This window comes from Ochotona princeps, chromosome 21, assembly GCF_030435755.1.
Source record: "Ochotona princeps isolate mOchPri1 chromosome 21, mOchPri1.hap1, whole genome shotgun sequence".
NCBI classification, from domain to species: Eukaryota; Metazoa; Chordata; class Mammalia; order Lagomorpha; family Ochotonidae; genus Ochotona; species Ochotona princeps.
In genome coordinates, this window is record NC_080852.1 from 25,358,457 (window position 1) to 25,381,036 (window position 22,580).

General features: G+C 46.3%; 1 protein-coding gene and 1 long non-coding RNA gene across 5 annotated transcripts in view; one reads left to right on the plus strand and one right to left on the minus strand.

Annotated features, from left to right (window-relative positions):
* The window catches only part of DCAF1 (DDB1 and CUL4 associated factor 1), a 75,124-nt gene extending 53,994 nt beyond the window's left edge, over positions 1-21,130 (plus strand). For all 4 annotated transcript variants that reach the window (XM_058678575.1, XM_058678574.1, XM_058678576.1 and 1 more), the window contains 7 exons: positions 2,420-2,653; positions 3,918-4,011; positions 7,223-7,327; positions 9,158-9,231; positions 9,589-9,690; positions 17,492-17,744; positions 20,191-21,130. In XM_058678575.1, the coding sequence (XP_058534558.1) occupies positions 2,420-2,653; positions 3,918-4,011; positions 7,223-7,327; positions 9,158-9,231; positions 9,589-9,690; positions 17,492-17,744; positions 20,191-20,249 (921 nt within the window). In that variant the 3' untranslated portion in view covers positions 20,250-21,130. The remainder of the gene's footprint in view (positions 1-2,419; positions 2,654-3,917; positions 4,012-7,222; positions 7,328-9,157; positions 9,232-9,588; positions 9,691-17,491; positions 17,745-20,190) is intronic.
* LOC131482833 (uncharacterized) lies at positions 17,599-22,119 on the minus strand. Its single transcript, XR_009247336.1, has 3 exons — positions 21,920-22,119; positions 17,921-17,966; positions 17,599-17,734 (listed from the first exon to the last, which is right to left on the minus strand). It is a non-coding gene; the product is annotated as an uncharacterized LOC131482833 (long non-coding RNA).
* Between the last annotated feature and the right edge of the window lie 461 nt (positions 22,120-22,580).

A 22,580-nucleotide genomic window follows, 5' to 3' on the forward strand; every position in this document is an offset into this window, starting at 1 on the left:
AAAGCTTTGGGCTGTCCTCGACTGCTTTCCCAGGCCACAAGCAGGGAGCTGGATGGGAAGTGGAGCTCCCGGGACTGGAACCGGCGCCCATATGGGTTCCCAGGGCATTCGAGGCGAGGGCTTTAGCCTCTAGGCCACGCCGCTGGGCCCAAGGGAAGACTTTTTAAGGAAAGATTGATCAGTGAAGTCAGAAATTACTGATGAGTTGCATAAGGTTGAGAACTGGTTATTGTAAAATAGCTTTTAGCAGTGTGGAGGTTATTTTAACTGTATCAGGAAGCAGTTCTGGGGCTGGGGTTGTGTGGGTTAGGCCACTGCTTGGGAGGCTGGCATCCCATATTGGAGTGCCAGTTCAACTCCCGATGGCTCCACATGCCCTGCAGCTTCCTGCTACTGTACCAGGAAAGGCAGCAGATGATGGCACAAGTCCTTGGCCTGCCACCCATGAGACCAGGATGGAGCTCTAGGTCCTGGCTTTTTGTTTTATTTATTTTTTTAAAGTGATTTTGTACACTGCTGAGACAGAGTCCTGTCTATAGAGGTTTCATAAGAGAAGTGAAATGGGCACACTGAATGTCATCATTTCCTTTTGTTCAAGTATATTGCTGAGAAAGCAAAGCAGAGAAGTAGGGTAATAAATAGTTTAATGGAATTTGGGGGTGATAAAGGGAGATTTTCCCTCAGCTTTTCATTTGAAAATATTGAAATATGCTATAAATATACGGAAAAAATAGTGCGTGGCTTCATCACCTAGATTCTCCAATTTAATATTTCATCGTATGCTCTGTGTAAATATGTTTCTGAGTTACTTGAATGTTACAGACATGACCTAGCACTTATCTTCTAAAATAAAAGCATTTTATTACATGGTCATTTATCCAAACTAAGAAAATTATAGTAATTCGCAAGTATTATCTAGTGTCCGGCCCAGACTCAGTTTTCCTAGTTGTTCTTTTTTGAAATATTTTTATTTTTGCTTTTTAATGTTTCTTAAAAATTTATTTTATTTTGATTGGAAAGTCAGATATACAGAGAGGAACATCTTCCATACGTTGATTCACTCACCAAGTGGCCTTAATAGCTGGAACTGAACAGATCAGAAGCCAGGATCCCAGAGCCTCTTCCAGGTCTTCCACGTGGTTGCAGGGTCCCAGGGCTTTGGGCCATCCTCAACTGCTTTCCCACGTTACAACAGGGAGCTGGATGGGAAGCGGGGCTGTCGGATTTCGAATGGGTGCCCATATAGGATCTTGGCACATTCAGGGAGAGAACTTGAGCCACTAGGCTACCACACCGGGCCCCCTAGTTATTCTTGATGTGTTTGATTTAAAACAAAAACAAAACAGAAAACAAAAAACAACTTTGGTCCAGTGGCCTAACAGCTAAAGTCCTCACATTGAATGTGCCAGAATCCCATATGGTCGCTAGTCTAATCCCGGCAGCCCTGCTTCCCATCCAGCTCCCTGCTTGTGGCCTGGGAAGACAGTCGAGTACGGCCCAAAGCCTTGGGAACCCTGCACCTGTGTGGGAGACATGTAAGAGCTCCTGGCTACAGATTGGTACAGCTTCGGCCATTGTGGCAACTTGGGGAGTGAATCATCGGACAGAAGATCTTTCTCTCTCTCTCTTCCTCTGTCTATATATCTGACTTTCCAATAAAAAACAAAAATAAAACCTTTGTTTTAACCAGCCAAAATTCACATACTTCATTTGGTTGCTATGTTCAATGTTTAAAATCCAAGACCCATTTCTCCAGTTCTCTTGACTGACTGCTGAAGAGACCTGGCTAGTTGTCCCGTGATCTAGATTTGTTTGTTTTCTTGGAATGTTGGCTTATTTTTTTCTCCTACATCAGAGGGAGAAAAAAATTGTTTTAAAGGTTGGAAATACCATAGCAGACCGATAAACTGGTGGGAAGGTCTAGTCTCTTCCATGAACTGTTCATTTTGAAACTTAGTAGATTTTGGAAACTTAGTAAGGTGGATTCTTAAAGTATAGTACATTGGTGATTTTAAGAAAAGAGTATTTCATGGCTGTTGCTTCTGCACAGGGACTGTTCTGTGGGCAGTCACCACTTGATTGGATCTATATAAAGAGTTTCTGTTTTAATCTTTTGAAACATTTTATGTTTCTTGAAAAGAAGAAGAGAGTTTTCTTATCTCTAATGCGGTTTTACTTTTCACTTTCCTACTTGTGAAACAGGAGTTTTTCAGTCTTTGGATGGGAGCCAAAATACAATTTGTCTAGTGGGTGTGGTCTTCCTACGTTCCAATTTTATACTGTTAGAGCTTTTGTAATTTGGTTGGGGGAGAGGGCTGGGATCAGAAAGCATGAAATAGCTATTTTACAGTTTTTCTATAAATTTGTCAAGGATGGATTGGTCTGATTTTTCTTTTCCCACCCCTTCTTCCCTATAAAGATTTATGATATTCAGACTGGCAACAAGCTGTTGACTCTGTTTAACCCAGATCTTGCTAACAACTACAAGAGGAACTGTGCCACCTTTAATCCTACAGATGATCTTGTCTTAAATGATGGCGTCCTCTGGGATGTCCGCTCCGCACAGGCCATCCACAAGTTCGATAAATTCAACATGAACATCAGTGGCGTTTTCCATCCGAATGGGCTGGAAGTCATCATTAATACTGAGATTGTATCCTTTACACTTGGTTTCCACTTGATTTGTGATTTGTGGTTTGTGGTATAGAAATAATTTGTTTTCTCTTCCCATAAATCCTTGGTTAGAGGAGCCACACCGGCGGTAGTGGGAGGATGCCTGTCCTTTTGGTTGGAGTGTTAAGGAATCTCCAGCGCACATTAGTTGGTTAAAAATTCCTGGTGATTTTTTTTTTTTAAAAGATTTATTTTTTTTGGAAAGTCAGATATATAGAGAGAAGAAGACACAGAGAGAAAGATCTTCTGTCCACTGATTCACTCCCCAAGTGGCTGCAATGGCCGGAGCTGAGCTGATCTGAAGCCAGGAGTCAGGAGCTTCTTCTGGGTCTCCCACTCAGGTGCAGGGTCCCAAAGCTTTGGGTTGTCCTCGACTGCTCTCCCAGGCCACAAACAGGGAGTTGGATGGGAAGTGGGGCCTCCAGGATTAGAACTGGCGCCCATATGGGATCCTGGCGCGTGCAAGGTGAGGACTTTAGCCATTAGGCTGCCGCTCCATGTCCTTCCTCCTAGTGACTTTGACTGGCATGCTCCTATTGGAAGAATGTCCAGGTGGATTCTTGCCTCCTTATCTCCAATTGTTGGATTGATCCTTCTCTTATCTTTATTTGCTCTATAGAAATCAGTTGCTAGACATCAGAGGGGATTTAAATGCTGCTATTAAGGGAAAGTGTGCTTATGTACATTTTAAAAAAAATGTTTTACGTGGTTTTTTTTTTGGAAAAATAGAATTATGAAGATAGAAAAAGACAGATGGAAAGCCCTTCCATGTATTAGTTCACTCCCTCTGGCCACAACAGCTAGAGCAGAGCTGATCTAAAATGAGAAGCTGCTTCTGGATCTCCCATGCTGGTGCAGGGTCCCAAGACTTTGGGCCGTCCTCTGCTGCTTTTCCAGGCCACAGACAGGAGCTGGATGGGAAGTGGAGCAGTCAGGGCACGAACTAGTGGCCGTATGGGATACTGGTGCTTGGGCGTGGAGGATTAGCCAGTTGATCCATCATGGTGGCCTTAATAATCTTTCACCCAGGCCGAACCCCAGCTGCTGTAGGCATTTAGGGAGTGAGCCATTTTAGGGAGATATTTTACTGTTTCTGTCTCCATTTTCTCTTCCCCCCTCCACCACCTTTCCAAAGAAAAGTATCAATAACTAGCAGGAGCAAAAACATAGCTTACAATTTCCTTCATAAATTTACATAAGAGATTTTGTGAAAAATAATTTTCCTTGACCACTCTTTCTCCTAGTGGGACCTTCGAACTTTCCATCTTTTACACACTGTTCCTGCTTTGGATCAGTGTCGTGTGGTGTTCAACCATACAGGGACAGTGATGTATGGAGGTAACAGATTCTTTACTTTATCTATACAAATCAGTTAACTTGATATATCATTTTTTAGAAATATCTCTCACTTGTGAACTTGAAAGCATTTGCAAGTTGTGATCTAAAAAATCTTTTTTTTTTTTGATTTTTTTTTTTTTATTGTATTGTTGACAATCTTTACATATTTAATTACAGTTAAAGGAAAAAGAAGAAAAAAAGAAAAAAAAGGTTCAGGGGGATAGGAAAGTGGGCAATGCCATTATGTCCATATTGTTTCCATCACGCATCTGAGGTAAAGGGGGACATTGAGGCAGAAGCCCCACCCGGTTTCCCGCCCACCCCAAGTCCCGGATGTGGGGCATACTCCGAGATATGTGCCCAAGTGGTGTTAATAGTTCTCCAGTTATGAATCGCTGCCAGTTTCACTCGATGAGGTCGTCCACTGATTGATATGGTCCATCATAAAGTCTCCGTTTGCCCCATAATTTGCTGCCAACATATAGCTGAGATGAATGACTGTCCCGTTCTGTCTTCTGTCTTTTCTTGGTTAGAGTTCTGAGTCCAGCAGTTCGATTAGGGAGATCTCCAAAGAAACTTTGAGGTATTCCCAGACTAGTTTCTTGTATGTTCCAGCAAGCACAGGGCCCGGCACAGTCCATCACCCCGACCAGCTGGTGGTTGCAACTGCTGGGTTGGTTCTGTTTTCAGTCCCGAGTTGCACTGGAACCAATGGGTGTTGCAGTCCAGTCTGGTTCGGCCCTTACATCAACCAGTGGGAGCTGCAGCCTAGTCGGGGCGACCCACAATAACCCCCAACAAGCCCACCCCCTACCCTGGTTTGCCAGTATGTGTAGCAGAAGACCAGTGTGTCCCCCATCCCATTTGGCTCTGGTACTTGTCAGTCAATGGGTATTAAAGCTTAGTTCTATCTAATCAACTCAACCATCCAGCCCTCACAGATGTTGTTGAGTGCCTCTCTATCTAGCCATCCCAGCCCCCGTCCTAGTTTTCATGCCCTCCCACGGGAATAGTGATCCAGGAAGGGGGAACCCACTTTTCCCTCACAGGTCTCTCTGTCCCGGTTTATGCACTCTTTAGGGGTCCTGTGATTTGACTCGACAGAATTAGTCCCCAGTGCCAGCTTCTGCCAGCTGATTCTGCGGCCCTGATCTAGTCCACATGCAGCGCACAGGTGTTATAGCCTTGCTTAGTCGGGTCTGTCTCTATCCCAGCCAACACTCTCCAGCGGGAGTAGCTGACCGGCGAGGGGACCAGCTGCTTAATCCCCCCACCAGCTCTATCCCTTCCTTCCTGGATCTCACGTGTGCTGGATGGGTGCTGCATTCATATCCAGTACAGGCAACCACGCCCTGGCATTCCATAATGTGTACTGGTTTTGTCGCAACCAAACCCGGCCCATCCCACACTCTGGTCTGGTGATTGGATTTGCCAGTGGTTGACATGAACTGATTCAGCCTGATCTGCTCCTGACCCATGCTGAATGTGTGCCAGTGGGAAACTTTCCATGGCCTATTCTGGGCTGTTTCCTATCATGCTTCTTGCGCTTACCTGCAGGGACTGTGTCCTGCCAGAGGAGTTGCCCAGGCTCCTCCATCAGAACCCCTCCCAATGCCAGATTTTGCGCTTGCCAGGGGGTTCTTGAGCCAGCCCTACTCAGTTCACCTCCTGTCCTAGCAGGAACAGTGGTTTTTCCTGGCTGGCTTTCACCCCATTCTGGTTTTTGTTGTTGGATGTTTCAGCCCGGCCATGGCTCGTCCATACCCACATACAGCTCACACATGGCTCAGTAGGGGAGTGAGAGCCAGCCTAGTCAGTCCCACATCTACCCTGGTTCTCCATAACACCAGATGGTGTTGGGATCTGAACTGGCCTGGTGCATCCAATCCCAGCCCACACTAGTGCCTCGGGTGACTGCAACTGTTTCCTAGATAGAACACAGCCCCCATTCCAGCACATACACTCCTTGGTGGGAGCCTCATCCCAGTTGTGGTGTCCCCTTACCTCCCAGTTTGGGCCTGTTCCTAGCCGTAAATCACGCACCTGCCCGTGGTTGCTCTGAGGACGATTAGGTGTAAGCCTCAAGTTCATTTGGGATTCCCTCATTGCCAGCATTCTGTTTCCTCCATTTTGATTGAAGGGATCCCCAAAGAGACTTTGAGGTGTTCAGAGATCAGGTTACTAGCAAGCACAGTGCTTCACGCCCCCAGCACTGTGGGTTCAGGAGGGAGCCTCCCAGGCAGCAGGTCAATGAACCAAAAATCAAAAACTGTCTGGCCAGGCGGCCAGCAGGCAGAGCCTGGCGCCAAGTGGCACAATGGCCGCCCTGGAGCAGCTCCCCACGTGTACGTGGTAGCTACTGTGTGTTCCCAGGCTTGAGGCGTGGCCATCCCAAGGCTCCCCGGCAGGCAGTGAGGTAGCTGCCTGCCGGAGGTTCAAGTCCTTGGGCCCCAGTCCCACCCTTCCTGGCTCCTCCCCCCAGCTCAAGCCACATGGCGAGCAGTAGGGGAGGCCCAGACTCGCTACACAGACCCCCGGGACTCACCCAGAAAACGGGTAGCCACCGAGGTTCCGGCAGATCTGGGAGCAGCTCCCCACGTGTACGTGATAGCTACTGTGTGTTCCCAGGATTGAGGCGTGGCCATCCCAAGGCCCCTAGTGATAAAACAGGTGAAATTGTTGATTTACTGCAGGATTGGGGAACTTTTTCTCCTGAGAGCCATTAAGATGTTTTTAAAAATCATTTGTGTGCCATACAAAAGTATCAACTTAAAGTAACCTGTAGATCTATTGCATTTTGAGTCCTGCCTGTGGTTGCCTTGGCAAGGGCAGTTTGTATAAACTTACAGGGTGTATAAAGCCCATAGCCTGGATGGTGCCCACCTGTGACTTAGGGTGAAGGGTAACTGACTTTCAAGGTCACAAATCTTGTATAGAAAGAAATTTGATGCAATGATTTCCTGCATGTATCATTGTAAACATAAACTCTGCATGTCTGTTGTCTTAGAATGCAAATACTCAGCTCTGTCACTATCAGGAGTTAAATGATAGGTTGAGTGTGCAAACGGTACCATGAAAGGAAATAATTACAGGCAAGTCAGTTTTCTTAAAGGGAACTCAATGAAGTGTTTATTAGCCGATAACATTTTTTGCACTTTTGAATAAGGTATATTTCTGATCATAGTATCCCGCTCCCTTCTCCCCCAACTAGCTATGTTGCAGGCAGACGATGAAGATGACTTAATGGAAGAAAGGATGAAGAGCCCCTTTGGGTCATCATTCAGAACATTTAATGCAACTGACTACAAACCTATAGGTAAGTGCGAACAGGCAGGCTTTGACCATTTTGTCATGTTTTAAGAGCCTTTTAAATTAAAAGGCCTTTGCAAGGGCCCTGCTTGGTAGCCTAGTGGCTAAAGCCCTCGCCTTGCAAGTAGCACTGGGATCCCGTATGGGTGCCGGTTCCTGTCCTGGCAGCCCTGCTTCCCATCCACCTCTGTGCTTGCGGCCTGGGAAAGCAGTCAAGCACGGCCCAAAGCTTTGCGACCCTGCACCTGCGTGGGAGACCTGGAAGAGGCTCTGGACTCCTCACTTTGAATTGGCACAGCTCTGGCCGTTGAGGCTGCTTGGGGAGTGAATCATTGGACAGAAGATCTTCCTCTCTGTCTCTCCTCCTCTTTGTCCATCTGCCTTTCTAATTCAAATAAATAAATCTTTATTTAAAAAAAAGAAAAAGTCCTCTGTAGAGGCTGTGAACCTTACCGAGAGAGGAGAGATGGAAAGATCCTCCATCTGTTGGTTCCCCAAATGTCTACAGTAGCCAGAGCCAAGCCTGCCTGAGCCAGGAGACAGGAACTTATTCCTGGTCTCCCGTGTGGGTTCAGGGGCCCAGCATTTGGGCCATTCTTTGCTATTTTCCAAGGCCATTGACAGAGAGCTGGAATCCGAAGTGGAGCTGTTGGCACCCATTTGGGATGCTGGCATTGCATGTGGAGGCTTAGTGTACTATGCCACAGCTTCAGTCTCCTTACGAACTTTTTATTTTGTGGCTGCCTTTGCAGTATATCGTGTTAAAATGCCACTTGCAGTGCTGGCATTCCCATGTGGACCTCAGTTTGAGTTCAGACTATTCCACTTCTGATTCAGTTCCCTACTAATGTGCCTTCAAAAGCAGTGCAGAATGGCTCAAGTGTTTGGGCTTCTTTGACCTTGTGGGAAATGCAGAAAAGGCTCAGGGATGGCTCCTGGTTTTGGCCTGGCACAGCTTCACTGGTTGTGGGCATTTGGAGAGTAAAATAGCAGGTGGAGGATCTCTCTCTTGTCTGTCATCTCTCTCTGTAACTTTGCCTTTCAAATAAGTAAATAAATATTTAAAATGCTCACACACACTAATCCTTCTTATTTCTAGAGAGCACTGGCAATTTTATTCGAAGGCAAAGCAGTTATGCAGGTACTGATGAACAATCTGCTAGCATTCTAGAGAAGCAGGTGGTTTAAAACATTTTTGTAAAAAAAGATTTATTTATTTTTATTGGAAAGATAGAGCAGATTTACAGAGCAAAGAAGAGATAGAAAGATCTTCCATCCTATGATTCACTCCCCAAGTGGATGCAAGGACTGGAGCTGAGCTGATCTGAAGCCAGGAGCCAGTAACTTCTTTCATGTCTCCCATGTGGGTGCAGGTTCCCAAGGCTTCAGACCTGCTCTCCCAGGCCATAGGCAGTGAGCTGGATGGGAAGTGAAGCAGCCGGGACACAAACTGGTGTCCACCAGGGATACCGGTGCTTGGAAGGGTAGGATTTAGGCACTGAGCCATCATGTCAGGCCCATTTTATTTGAAAGGCAGAGATATTTCCTATCCACTGCCTCACTCTCTACATGCCTGTGACAACCAGGGCTGGGACAGATGGAAACCAGGAGCCAGACTCCCTCCTCGGTCATGTTTGGGTAGCAGGCACCCTGGTGCTGGAGTGTCATCTGCCTCCCAGGGTGCACATTAACAGGATTCGAGTGCAGCTTGAATCAGGCCCTGCGGTGAAGGGTGCAGGCATCCCTACTGTGCCATGCACCTGCCCTGAAGAAAAAACTGGTTTTAGGGTCTCAGCAACAGCCCTGATCTCACTTTTGCTACATTCTGTTTTCCCAGCGACCATTGATGTGAAACGAAACATCTTTGATTTGTGTACAGACACCAAGGATTGCTATCTTGCCGTCATTGAGGTAAAGAGGGTTGCTGAGGCTCTGTTTTGTTCTGATGTTCAGGATCATTTTGAAATCACATTGCAGGCATTTTGTTGGATATAGTTGTTCTAAAGTTCCTGCATCCTGATGGTTCTATTGAGAAATGCAGTATAAAAAAAATAAAGGACTTTCCTTTGTGATACCCCTCCCTGTCTAAGCACGTTTGTCCCATGGCGGTCTCTGTTCCAGACATAATATTTTAGAGTCTGTGTAGGAGTTTTAGATTAATGGAAGTTTGATGCTTGGAGGGTTAAGATCATGGGTGTCAGTCACAGTTGAGGTGTGACTGTGAGCCTTCTGAACGCTAATCTCTGTGGCCTGGGTGTTTGGTTGCAGAATCAAGGCAGCATGGATGCCCTGAACATGGACACCGTGTGCAGGCTGTATGAAGTTGGCAGGCAACGGCTGGCTGAGGATGAAGATGAAGAAGAGGACCAGGTCAGTGATTCTTTCCTGCTCTGCAGCACTTCTTTATGAAAGTTGTATTGTTGCTCTGGGGCAGTGGGCAGTGGTTAAGGTACACAAATATTGCCCTGTTTTGAAGCCTGAGTTCTTGGTCACTGAACCTGAGAAGAAAGTGAAATTTTGTTGGTAAAAGATTTTAACCAGTACTGGGAATTTCCTATCTGGGACATTTGTACCTCAGTTTGCAGCTTACCCACCTCTGATTTTGTTTCAGAGTTACTTATCCCATGCTTGGAACCAGTACCCTTGTAATGGTTTCAGGGTAAGCAGTTCCATTTTCCCATGTCAACACAAAGAACAACAGTCATGTTGCTGAGGGTGTAGATTGCAAAACTGGTCTAAAAGTTTTAAAGTTTTAGAAAGTTTTTAAAGTCTTAGAAGTTTTTAAAGTTTCAAAGTTGTGGCTTAGCATTTCTTGATTTTGTGGCATAGTTCTTTTTCAGAGGAGTAGAATGCAGCTTGTAAAAGCATGTAGTTTGTGAAAAAATGGAATTAAAACATGGGTTTATTCTAATGCAGAAAAGTTTTGAACTTTATGCATACAAAGGGTTGTCAAGAGGAGACAAGCTGCCTGAGCCAGGGGTGTGTCGTTATGCTGCTTGAAGATTTAGGTGTGGGTTTTAGTGTTTGCTTTACAGATTATGAGCATACAGTTTGGTCCCTAAATAAAATCCTTCTTTGAATACCATGGCACCTGTCTTTCAGAGGTGGCGTAGTACACATGGCTCAGCAAGCTAACACAGACTCAGCTCAGAAATCCCATGTGCTTGCTTGGCTTTTGTTTTTATGTCTTCCAGATGACCAATGTGTAGTTTGTTAGAGCTCGGAGATGATTCCTAATTCCCAGATAGAGTTTTCTGAGAGTGAGGAAATGAAACCTGTGTGTGTGTGTGTGTGTGTGTGTGTGTGTATGTGTGTGTAATTCTATGGGAATGTTATTTTAGCAGCTCTTTTATTGAAAATTGGCCTCAGAAGTGTGATGTTTCATTTACCATATTTGTCACAAAGGACAGTTAGGCAACAATTTGAAACCATTTCATTATAGGTTGCCAGGGTTTTTCTAGTGTAATAGGCTTCTTCCATGCTTTGCAGCTGCAGGGCCTGTGGGTGAGAGGAGCCAACAGTGTTTAAAGCTTATGTGAATTAGGAAGGACACATTTCCAAATTGATACTTGAGGTCTTTGTGATGTGGATTTTAGTGTTTTCATGAGGGTTGAACTGTTTGACTTGTACATATTGCTGTCTGTCTTGGTAGCAAGTGGTTGCTAGTGGGTGAATTCTCCAAATTTTGTATGTTTGCCTTGAGCGCCTTTCTTAGTAGTGTCTGTTTCTTTCATTCTTGAATCAGCTGCCTTAGACACACTACTCCCTTAATGCAGTTTCTCACTTTAGCTGTTATGAAACAATCTATAACTTTAAACTGATCTAAAAGGTTCAGTTGTGAAGCTACTTGTTTGCACATTACAGTGGTGCTGGCAGTTGCAGACTGTCTCGTCCTCTTTGAGTTCAGTTTTCACTGTTGGCTATTGACTCTGTTTCAGCCTTCTTGGATGTCAAATATTGAACTGTAAATCTGCAAATCAGATGTGTTGTAAGATGTTTACCAAGACCAGCATCCCTACCCTCTAAGAGTTGTGTGGTTTACAATGGGTAGCAGTGTCTTGTCCATTCTGAAGACTGTCACCTGAGTCCACGTGATGTCTAGTGTGTATCTTTTGGGGGAGGACAGTGGGGAAGCCCAGGCACCCTGGGAAATGAGTGCTGTTCTTTGGGTTGGATTCTTGGCAGCATGGGAATGGTGCGAGGTAAAGGACATTGGAAGACAGGAGACTGGCTATGGAAGAAGCAAGAGGCCACCACAAGAGAAATAAGAATTGTATTTCTCCCATCCTGTCCAGGGAGGATTGGATCAGGGAAGAGATTGATTGCTTGTCCTTATGTAGTTTTGCTTGACATTCATTTTCAATGGTTAAAAAGCACATAGGATGATGGTTAGAACACCTGGATGTCCAGTGCAGGAAGGGAGACTCGAGACTGCTGTGGCATGGACAGCCATGTCAGGAGGGGCAGGCTCCACACGTCCCAGGTAACTCGGTGGCTGAGTGTGTAGAAGAGCTTGAAACCTTTCTGTCTGAGAATACTCAGTGTCTGGGTTGGTGTACTGCCTGCTTTCCTTTGAATCTCGGCTTGCGTGCTGAGACTGTAGCCCTTACTGGTCATCTGGTCTGTTTAATGAACGCCTACTGGAGAACTTTCACCTCAAGCCTTTGCTGCTTTGCTTTTGAATTACAGCCATGTTAGGTAGGCTGTAACTATATCTAAGTCTTTTTTTTTTTTTACTTATTGGAAAGGCAGCTCAGAGTTATGGGGAGATCTTCCATCCGCTGATTCACTCCTGCAAGTGGTTGCAATGGCTGTATCTGAGCTGAGCTGATCTGAAGCCAGGAGCTTTCTCCAGGTCTTCCATGTGGGTGTAGGGTCCCAAGGCTTTGGGTCATCTGTTCCTGCTTTACCAGGCCACAAGCAAGGAGTTGAATGGGAAGTAGAGCATCCAGGACACAAACTGGTGTTGCCTGTGATGGGAGGATTAGCCAGCTGAGCCATTGCACTGGACCATCTAAATCTCCTTTGCAACTTCAATTCCCTTGTTTCACAGTCCACCTGAATCTGTTATTAGTTAGCTGTATTTACTGTTTGTCAGGTAAATCCACACTGCTTCTTCCTGTGCCAGCTTGGTTTTTTTTGTTGTTTTTTTTGTTTGTTTTTGCCTTTGACTAATTTCCCTTTATATTTCACTCAATTTTAAAACTAGATACTGATTTTCATACAACTTATTTGCTATTCAGAGTTTGGTTCTAGTCTGGGTATCCACTCTCAGGTCACAGATGTTCCAGGAATGCCAGACGTGGCCTGGGGATGCAGGCACCTGTGCCCAGCATCTTTTCCTTGAATTTGCCTTTTCAGCTTAGCAAAATAAACTGATAGGCATGAACAGTCAGCTGCCATGTAGTAAAGTGGTCCAGTATAAATTGCCTAAATGATAATTTGTTTATTTGAAAAAGCTTTACTGAGATACATATACTGTAAAAATAGTTGCATTTTACTCTGTATAATTAAGTGTGGGAATTAACAGAAAGGCATGGTGATGAATGAAAGTTAATGAATGAAAACATACAAAAGCTATTGGACAGCCATAAGAATTGAATCTGGAGCTTGCTAATCTGTTTGAGAAAAGTACAGATAAGCCTATTACCTCTCAAAATTCGTATGATCACTTAGAAGTTTGGTATATGTATTCGTAAAAATTAATTTTGAGGTTAATTTTTAGAAAAATTATAAAACCAAAGCTTAGTAATTGATCATTGGTCCTAGAGTTTGAATGGCTAATACAATTCAGTTATTTATAGTGACCTTAAACTTAAAAATCTCAAGGGAATAATGCTGTCTTTTCTCCACTCCATTTTGGAATCTGGGACACACTGTGTGCTGTGCTGCCTGTGTGCTCGCCACTGCCCAGAAGCGGATGGTAAGGGTCTTCCTATTCCTCACACACCCCTGCCTGCCCAACCAAAGCTGAATGGGATGGTTTTGAGGGGCTTTGCTCACCCCACTCCCCCCGCCACTTCACCATGAAAATGTGCAGGAGTCCGTTCTGCCAGTGAAAAGAAAAATAAGAAAAATACAAGCATTTTGGTTTCTAAAATGAACCTGAATCTAGTAAGGACAGTTAAATCCAGAACCCGGAACTATTAGAAGTAGGAATTTAAATTGAGTGGAATGTGATATTTTGAAGTGTTGAGGCAATAGAATCAGGTTTGATTTATAATTTTATAAGGTGCCTTAATTTTTAGAGAAATTAAAAAATGGTTTGGAGTGGTAATGGAGGGCAGTGGGAATACCTGGATTTGTCTTTATGGTTCTGTCACTGGGAGTCTCTGGACATACAGTGTATCACTACAGGCAAGTGGGACTTTACAACTGAATGGTTTCAGCTGTCATGTGTAGTGGTTTTTCATGAGGGGTACATTTTGCAGTTCCTAGGGAAATCTTCTAGAATCTACCTGTGTGAATGTCATTTGGAAAGTTTGGTTCCATCATCCTGGAGCTTGGGAAACTGGTTTAGGCACATGTAATTTGGAAAACGTTTTTTCAGCTGATTGTGGTGGTCACACCAACCCTAGGAGTCGTTCTCATTTGTCAGGGGATGTTGAGGCTCAGAGGGTGTGGCATTTGACAGATATTCTACAGTGAGGGGAGCTTTATGGGGGCTAGTGGGGAGGGCTGAGATCACAGACTGGAAAGCGTGCCTGGAGGCTGGCAGGAGAGGGGAAGCAGAAGAGAGCTGGGGGAGGGCGGTAATTAACTGGGTGTGAAAGTGAGAGAAGTGAAATATATGCTTGAGATGTTAGCCTGGTAACAGAAAAATGTGGAAAAGGTGGTAGGTTTAGAGTTGCTTTTAATTCATTTTAGAATGATGAGGTTTTTAAGTTTCTGTTAGCAGAATTGGCTACTGAGGGCTCGTGTTTTGTGATTCGCAGAATATGTGAAGGCCTAAAGTGGGGGGAGTTAGCAGAGAACAATTAATCATCAGGTCAGCTGTGTCATTTGGAGGCCAGCGTTGGTTACTGCTGGCCACTGCAGAGAAGCCCAGATTCTGTTCAGGTCTTGGAAGTCTTATTTATTTTAAATATTTTATTTATTATTATTGGAAAGTCATATATACAAAGAGGAAAGATGTTGCATCCACTGATTCACTCCCCAAGTGGCCACAACGGCTGGAACTGAGCCAATCCAAAGCCAGGAGCCAAAAGCTGCTTCTGTGTCTCCCATGAGGGTGCCGGGTCCCAAGGCTTTAGGCCATCCTTGACTGCTTTCCCACACCACAAGTAGGGATCGGGATAGGAAGAGGGGTGGCAGGGATTAGAACCGGCACCCATACAGCATCCCAGTGCTGTGTGCAAGGTGAGGACTTTATAGCCACTAGGCAACCATGCCGGGCCCAGGTCTTGGTGTTCTTTTAAGGAGGGTTTCAATAATAGCAACCACTACAAGCATTTGTTGAAAACTTTATATATGCCAGGTGCTTTCCAAAGAGCTTATTATATACACACACACATAGATTTTTAGTCCCAACAGCAACTTTGTTATCCTCATAGAGTTAGGTTCACTGGTGACATCTGGGTCCAAGAGTACAGACATCTCCTGCTGTTGGAGGTATGAGCCGAAGCCAGATTGTCGAGTGCTAGAGGAAAAGAAACAGCTGAGTGAGTCGGGACAGGTGAGTGTGTGGAGGCCAGCACAGATACAGACCTTTCCTTTTAAGAGTCAATAGTATTTCTAGATCCAAGACACTAAATTAACTGTTGCTGGACTTGAGCTAGGACTCGAACAAGATTTTTTTTTTTTTTTACTTCTTGGGTCCACTCACTATTGGATGGTTTTTCTTAGGAAGGGAAGATGAAACTCCTGCTGTCATTCAGGTTCTTGGTCAGCAGAGGTGCTTCTGAAAGTTCTTTCAGAGTCAAGCACAGAATGAAATTTTACCACAGCAGATTGGATAGGTGGTATATAAGCCTGTGCTGCATGATCCTGATTGCTGATTGAAAATTTAAGGCATTAGCTTATTATCACACTCACATGTAACTGAAATCCACTGAAAAGCCAGCATTGGGGAACAGATACAGACAGTGGAACAAAGGGGTCCCAGCTGAGGCTGCAGTGCAGATCGAGTTCTCCTTCCTGCTCCCCACCCCCATGTGATGCCCTCATGTAAATGAACACCTTTTTGCTCTGTTGCAGGGTGCAGGGTTGTTTGTAGCCTCCTGGAAACATTGGGATTATCTAGTTCAAAGTTTAGGTCTGGTTTGACCTGTTTTCTAGTACTGCTCTTGACGTAGAAGGTTTCTTTATTTTTTCCCCCATTTCTCCTGAATCAGCTGAGCTTGGTTTTTAGAACTGTCTCCTTAGGTTTGTTAGACAGCCACTGTATCTGAACAGTTTAATCTACGTTTAAAAGTTGTGCTATCTTTAATAGAATTGTTCTGTCCCATTAAGGCTTAAGAGACACGGGGCTGAGGACACTCTGCTATACCTATTTAAAAAGTAATTTGTTTTAAAGGCTGATACACTGTTAACTTCTGACTACTGGTTCACTCCCCAAATTCCTGAAATGGCCAGGAACGGGCCAGGCAGAATCCAGGAGCTTCAGTTTGGGTTTCCCATGGATAACTGAAGAAACACTTGAGCTGTCATCTGCTAACTCCCATTAGCAGGAAGTGGAGAATGGGTGTGGAGCCCAGGAGTGGATGTCTAGGTGTTGTCTTAGCTGCTACATCAAACGCCTGTCTCTATTATACTTATTTTAAATTGTGATCCCTAGTTAATAGATTAGAGCTAATTTTGTTCAAGGCCAACATGCAAATTTTTATTCCTGGAGAAAAGGCCAAAATTGTAATTTGGTCAACGTTTTGAACACTATTTTTCTTGGAATTTGTTCCTCCCCCTTCTTTACTGGTTACTAGAATGAACTGACGTAAGGGCCATGGTGTGTCCGTATCTCGGTTTATGGTTGCTGCTTCTGGGCATTCTGTGCACCTCTGGAAGCCGTGGCTTTGGACTAATCTAAGGCCTTTATGTGTTTTTGCACAGTTAGTGATCTGGTATGGACACACAAACTAGTTAGGATTACTGAATGTTTAGAGGGGCCAGCTTTTTACAAACAGCTGCCAGAATTGTTGGAAAGGCTCATTGGATCAAGCAGACCATCCAGAGTCTTGGTGGGTTCCAGAAGTATCCATCTCTAACACAGAGCTGTTCTAATGGGAGGGGGGCTGGGCACGCACAGTGTTGGCCCTTTAAGTGACTGGTAGGCAGTAGCATCTTCAAATGAAAAATAAAAAAGCTTTAAATCTGTTGTTTTGTTTTGTCCCAGCATTTATCAGGCTGATGCATTAAATGCATTTTTATATTTTTATTATTGCAGGGGTTAGAATGCTTGGTTACTGGCCAGAATGACAGCTTATGTTTGGGAAGATGTATGTGTGGATGTTGATTGCACTTGTGTGGGAATGCCTGTCGTTCTTACTGTGGGAGAGCTGATGGTGTCCTCCTTCCTTCAGAGAGGAAACAATTTGGATTCTAATGTAAAGCTGCAATCTGTGACAGATGTCCAAGTGTGCCTCCCAAAGCTTAGTGGCTAGATAGCTTCCTGCGTCAGGGAAGTGCTAAGGATAGCATGATGGGCTGTCTCTGGCATTCTCCAGTGTAGTTGCTGTGTCTGTCAGTGATCTCTTGACAAGTCCTGCTGCAGTTTCCAGATCAGCAGATGTGTGAGATAGCACTGCCAGTGGTTTGTCCACATTGTGGTTAGAGAATCCAGGACACCCCAGAAGCAGAGTTCTTCCTCTAACTTGTAAGGCTTTGCCTCTGAGACTCAGGGAATTGGTGTGTCCCAGCACGTCAGCTGGCTTTGCTAGCTGTACCTGATGCAGGAGAGGAGCTCCCTGGGGCTCCGAAGATGGATGGCAGAGTTCTGCGGAGTGAGTTGTTTGTTTCCATGGGTGACGAGGGCTGCGTCAGTGATGCCTCTGGGGAGTGACCAGTGATTCCTGTAGGAGAGGTACTTCAAGTGCCAAGTGCCAAGGGACGCGTCTGGCAGATGCAGTGTCAACACCCTCTCTGCTGACAGTGTCTGTCCCTTTGGGCAGCACTCACCACGTGGCCCATGAGTTAGTCCTCTGTGTTTGTCCTAATGGAACTACTGCCCTCTTACCAGGAGGAGGAAGAACAGGAGGAAGAAGATGATGATGAAGATGATGACGACACTGATGATCTGGATGAGCTTGACACAGATCAGCTGCTGGAGGCAGAGCTGGAGGAAGATGACAACAACGAGAATGCAGGCGAGGATGGAGACAATGACTTCTCTCCCTCTGATGAGGAGCTGGCAAACCTCCTGGAGGAGGGAGAAGATGGCGAGGATGAAGACTCGGATGCAGACGAAGAAGTGGAACTGATCCTGGGGGACAGTAAGTATAAGGCAGGGTTTGGATTGAGTGTTGGCATTCAGGGCAGGGTCCTTTGTGCCAGGCCTCCGTGCTGTGTAACTGTTGCTTCACTCTGGCCGCTTTGGGGAAGCACTTTCTCATCTCTGGTACCCTGTTCTCCCCTTGAACTATATGTAGCCAAACCAAGTGCCTCTTACCTTTCAAGCAGGGTTTGGCCAGACAGTAAATATTTCTTGCCTGCTGCTGTAATTAGAAACAGCATGTAAATGAAATCATTGCGGTTGCACACTAATGAAAGTGAGTTCCAAAATTAAGTGATGGCCGTGCAGTTTGTTAGCCGGTTTGGAGGATCAACCCTTGGGTAAAAGCATCGCTCTTCCCCCTGGGGCTGGAGCTGGGATCAGAAGCAGTTCCTGGGCGCTGCTGTTCTGAAGTTAGGATGGCCTACAGGCCGCCTCTGAGCAGCCCCTGCCTTTTGCCTATCCCTCCCACGGCCAGGAGAGATGCAGTTCTCCTTGGCTTCTGTTCACCTGCTTTTCCTGAATCATGAACAAGCTTGAGTTTTTTACAGTTTCCCACAAGAACAGGGCAAGCCAGCACATGGTTCTGAGGGGCCAGCACTACCGCACCCCCCGAGATGGGTCACTGCCTCTAAAGTCTCCATTCTTACATATCAAACCACTGTTTGTGTTGGGCCTGCAAAATAACTGTCCTATAGTAGAGTCCTCCTTGGGCAGGGGTAATGTCGGAGACTTCATTTCGGTCACTAGGAGAATATTGTTCCTTTACTTTGGGTGTATTTCTGATGTGAAACAGATGACAGCTGATGGGCATTTCAGCATGGACTGTAGGCTGTGGAGAGATGCGGAGCTGGAACCTGCACTGTGCACTCGTCTTTTTCCTGGGCCTCATAAGAGCCTGAGCAGCTCTCAGCGTGCCTCCAGGAGTCCTCTGGAGCAGTAGCTCTTAACCTTTTTGGTGGTGTTGTGTGCTTGCTGGACATGAGAAGGCTAAAACTACCGAAATCCACATGTGTGGGTCCCTGTGTAAGTCTGCATAGACCCTGGGTCCCGTAGGGACCTACTGCCTGATTCCAGATGCAGAGCCTGACGGCTACTTGCTTACTGAGGAGTGGCCTGTGATCCTCACAGCGCTGTCTTAACAGTCTGTTGGCATGTTGCAGTCTTGTTGTGCTGTCTCTGTGGCTCATAGCAGGAAGCTCTGGCACTGATGGCTCACAGTGTGTGGACACGGAGGGATGTTTTTCAGATGTCTGCCTGCCACACAAGGAAGTGGATGGTGCAGAATGGATGTGGCGGTGTGCTTTTGTCCTGGGAAGGGGGCCCCAGCCTGTGCTGCTTCCGCTGGGAGCTCTTACAGGGGAGAGGCATAGGCGGCCTGGTTTGTCCAGGTGTGTTGGGTTTTGTGACTCCTTCACCCACGGGCAGGCAGTTGCTGCCTGTTGAGATGCAGGAGCACTTGCTCCCTCATGGGACTTGGTGCATCACTGCTGTGCTGGTCCTGTTCACTTCAGGGCTGGCCCTGACCGAGTGTGTCCTGGAGACAGGTTTGGGAAGGTGCATGTCTTCCTTAGCGCTCAAGCACTGGCACTCTCAGGACCTGGGATGGCTGAGGAAGGGATTCTTTGCAACCAGCAGGCGCCTCTCCCCCTTGAGAATCTCAGAGCCATGGATCTGTCTCCTTGCCTAGGGGACCTTGTGAAAATGTCTTCCTACCTAATTGTGGGAACAGAGACCTGCCTACCTTTTTCCTTTGCTTAGCAACTATTAATCTTTTATCAGGAAGATAATGTGTTTTTCTGATTGTGGTCAGCCAGCAAGCACACTCCTAGATCCAGAGCTGATGTTGCTGCAAACTTGCTGGCTCCACCCTGAGATTTCCTCCTGCACAGTAGTCAAAAATGAGAGATGAGCCCTAGGCTGGCTGGCTCTGCCTCCCTGTGGTCTTCTGCTGTATGGTGACAGGAGCTGGCTAAGGAGTTTCAGAAAGATTTCTCCTGCTTGATTCAACCTACTGTTTTTTTTTTTTTTTTTTTTTGGTGGTGCCTTGAGGTCAGATGCCCTGAAGAATCTCAGAGACCAAGTGTCCTGTAGGGTCCTTTACTGCTCCCCTTGGCTCTGCCCCTTGAAAGCCATTCAAAATGTCATGGGTGGCAACTTCAGAGCATGCCCACCTGTCCTTTGGGCCAGCACTTCCTAGCAGAGCCCCCAACGCTGAAGACCATGTGGCCAGCCCTTCCAAAAGTAAGACAGTAGGAGGTCCCAGGGGTGTGATCACTGTTGCCAACAACAGGTGTGTATTCTCTAGAGCCAGCTCCAAGGAGTTAATTGCCCTGTTTTCTTCTTTCTCAAAACTTACAATTAACGTTAACTGCCCAGGCATAAGTGGATGTGAATGCAGTGCTTGCTTCCTGAAAGTGTCACCTATACTCTTTCTCCCCTTCCAGCTGACAGCTCTGACAACTCTGATCTGGAAGATGACATCATCTTATCTCTGAACGAGTGAGGAACAAGCTCCACTTGGAAGATGTTGGCAGGCGAGAGACTGAGTTAAATGAATTCAGAATACGTTCCCTTCCCCTTCTCACGGGGCTGTCTCTGAAGGAACTGTAGGCCCTGCCTTCCAGGGGCCATGGGTCAGAGGCTACCTGGAATCTGTGGGGCCTTCCAGAAACAACCATGAGAGAGAGCAGAGATTAGGCCCTACTCTGTCTGCTTCCCTGCTGTCCTAGGATGGACAGCTTTCCTCAAGGGAAAAAAAAAACAACAACAAAACATGTCTCTGGGGTATTTCACAATATATTTTCTTTGTATAACGTTCTTTAAAGAACAAAAAAATAGTTTTTTACAAAACTTAAAAATGAAAAAAAAACCCAACAAGCATTTATAACCGAGGGTATGAACTTACATCCAGCAGGTCTCTTATCCCTGGCACTTCATTTCTTTGGAAGAAAATGATGTCTAAAGAATAATCTAGAGGCATTTTTACATACATATTTAAATGAAAAGGAAAATCGTGGTTTCTTAAATTGATAAGGATTAAGAATATTTTATTATAAATATAATATATGATTTTTAAACCTGTTTTGTTGCCTCATGCAGTCATATTAATTTGTTTTCCTTTGTGCCAGAGCGGGGGAGGTCGACACTGCTTGTCGGCCGAGTCGGGGCCGCACTGCCCGTGCCATGGGGGCAGCACTGACAATTGGATGTTAGTTTTGTGGATTTGAAGTAACTTAGGATATAAGTTCACTCCCTCTATATTTTTTCTTTGTGATTCAGTTTTTCAAGAATCTTGTTTTCTTCCCTTTCTCCCCAATGTGGAAATTACAAATCAAAGGCCTTTTTCTTTAATGTAAAGTGTATTTATTTAAAAAAAATACAAAATAAACTACAAGTCTGTCTTTGTTCATGGCCTTTCCCAGTCTCTAGCCCCAGTGGGGGCGTGTCCCAGCCCGGCCCCAGAAGGCACCTGGGTGGTGCTGAGGGGGACATGCCCTCGGGCAGCACCCCATGCCACCCCTTGCCCAGCAGCTCAGGGACAGCAGGGACTTGGTCAGGCCGGTTTGCAGGAAGCTGCTGCGGCATGCCCTATGAATGCTGACAGTTCAAGGGGCTCACTCCAGCCCTTGTCCTCTCCCCCCCCCCCCAAAAAAAAGGGTAAGATCCTCCTCTTGCTCTTCCTTGGACTTTGCCCAAATAACAGTTTCCTGGCTGCTGTTAGGTAGGTTTTCCACAGCTAGAGGCTTTTCCCCTTTTACTAAGAGGAGGTGAATACACTGGGTTGTTAAAGCAAGCAGTGTAGGTGGCCTGCTGGGCTCAGGAACCTGTGAGGCCCTCATGCCTGGAGTCCCCCCCAGCCCACCAATTCCCGGTGCTCTACTGAGCAGAGGCCTCAGCTGACAGCCTGACACCTGGCCCATACAAGCAGAACTAGCACTGCTACCTGTGGGGAGCCAGGAACCTCTAGGGCTGCAGCTCTGGGACAAGACAGGAAAGCAGAGTCCCCCACCTTGACGATGCCCTCAGGAAAGTGCGGGAGGCTCTGGAGTCCCCAGCCAGCCTGTCACTCCCACCAGGGAGCGAGCCCCAGGGGTGGGAACCAGACACCTGCAGTGAAGTTTCCTGCCTGGATCAAAGTCCCAAAGCAACCAAGGCCCCCACCGCCTGACCTACCTTCACTAGCGCTGGCCAGGGCCTTCCTGAGGTCACAGAACCTGCCGTGTCCCTAAGAACCAAAGGAAGGAAGTGGCTGAGAAGGGATGACAAAGACTTCACAGTAGGATGTGGCTGTAAACCGAAACTCAATTCTTTGGGGGGACACAGCGATGACTAAAGGATCCTCCCCTTTCCCAGGTGCACTCATCTAGGCAAGCAGGGAGTTGCATCCCCGGGTCCTGAACCTGATAGCTGTGTCTACAGAACCCGCCAGTGTGCCAACAAGATGAGGCCCACTTGTTTCTGGTGACACCAAAGCTTGAATGGTGCAGGTGTGTCCTGTGGTGCCTGAGTGACTTGGACACCTGGAGCTGTCGTCACAGCTCAGTACACATGGAGAAATAATCCTGTTCAACACTTCCCACTGCAGTTTCCTTTGGGATGTCTGGGGTCCTGTGGGTACCAGCTGCAGCTCTGTGCTGCTTCCCTGGAAACCCAGTGCCACAGCTCTGGTGGACAGCTAGGGTCTGTGTGGGCAGGCGTGTCGTCCACACAGCCTCCGCCCTGCCTCATGCCTGGGGTAGTGGGCTGGACCCAGAGGGGGGAACGGTATGGCCAGCAGATCTGGGAGTTCCTGGCCATCTGGGGGCTCACTGCTCCTCCCACAGCTTTGGTCTCA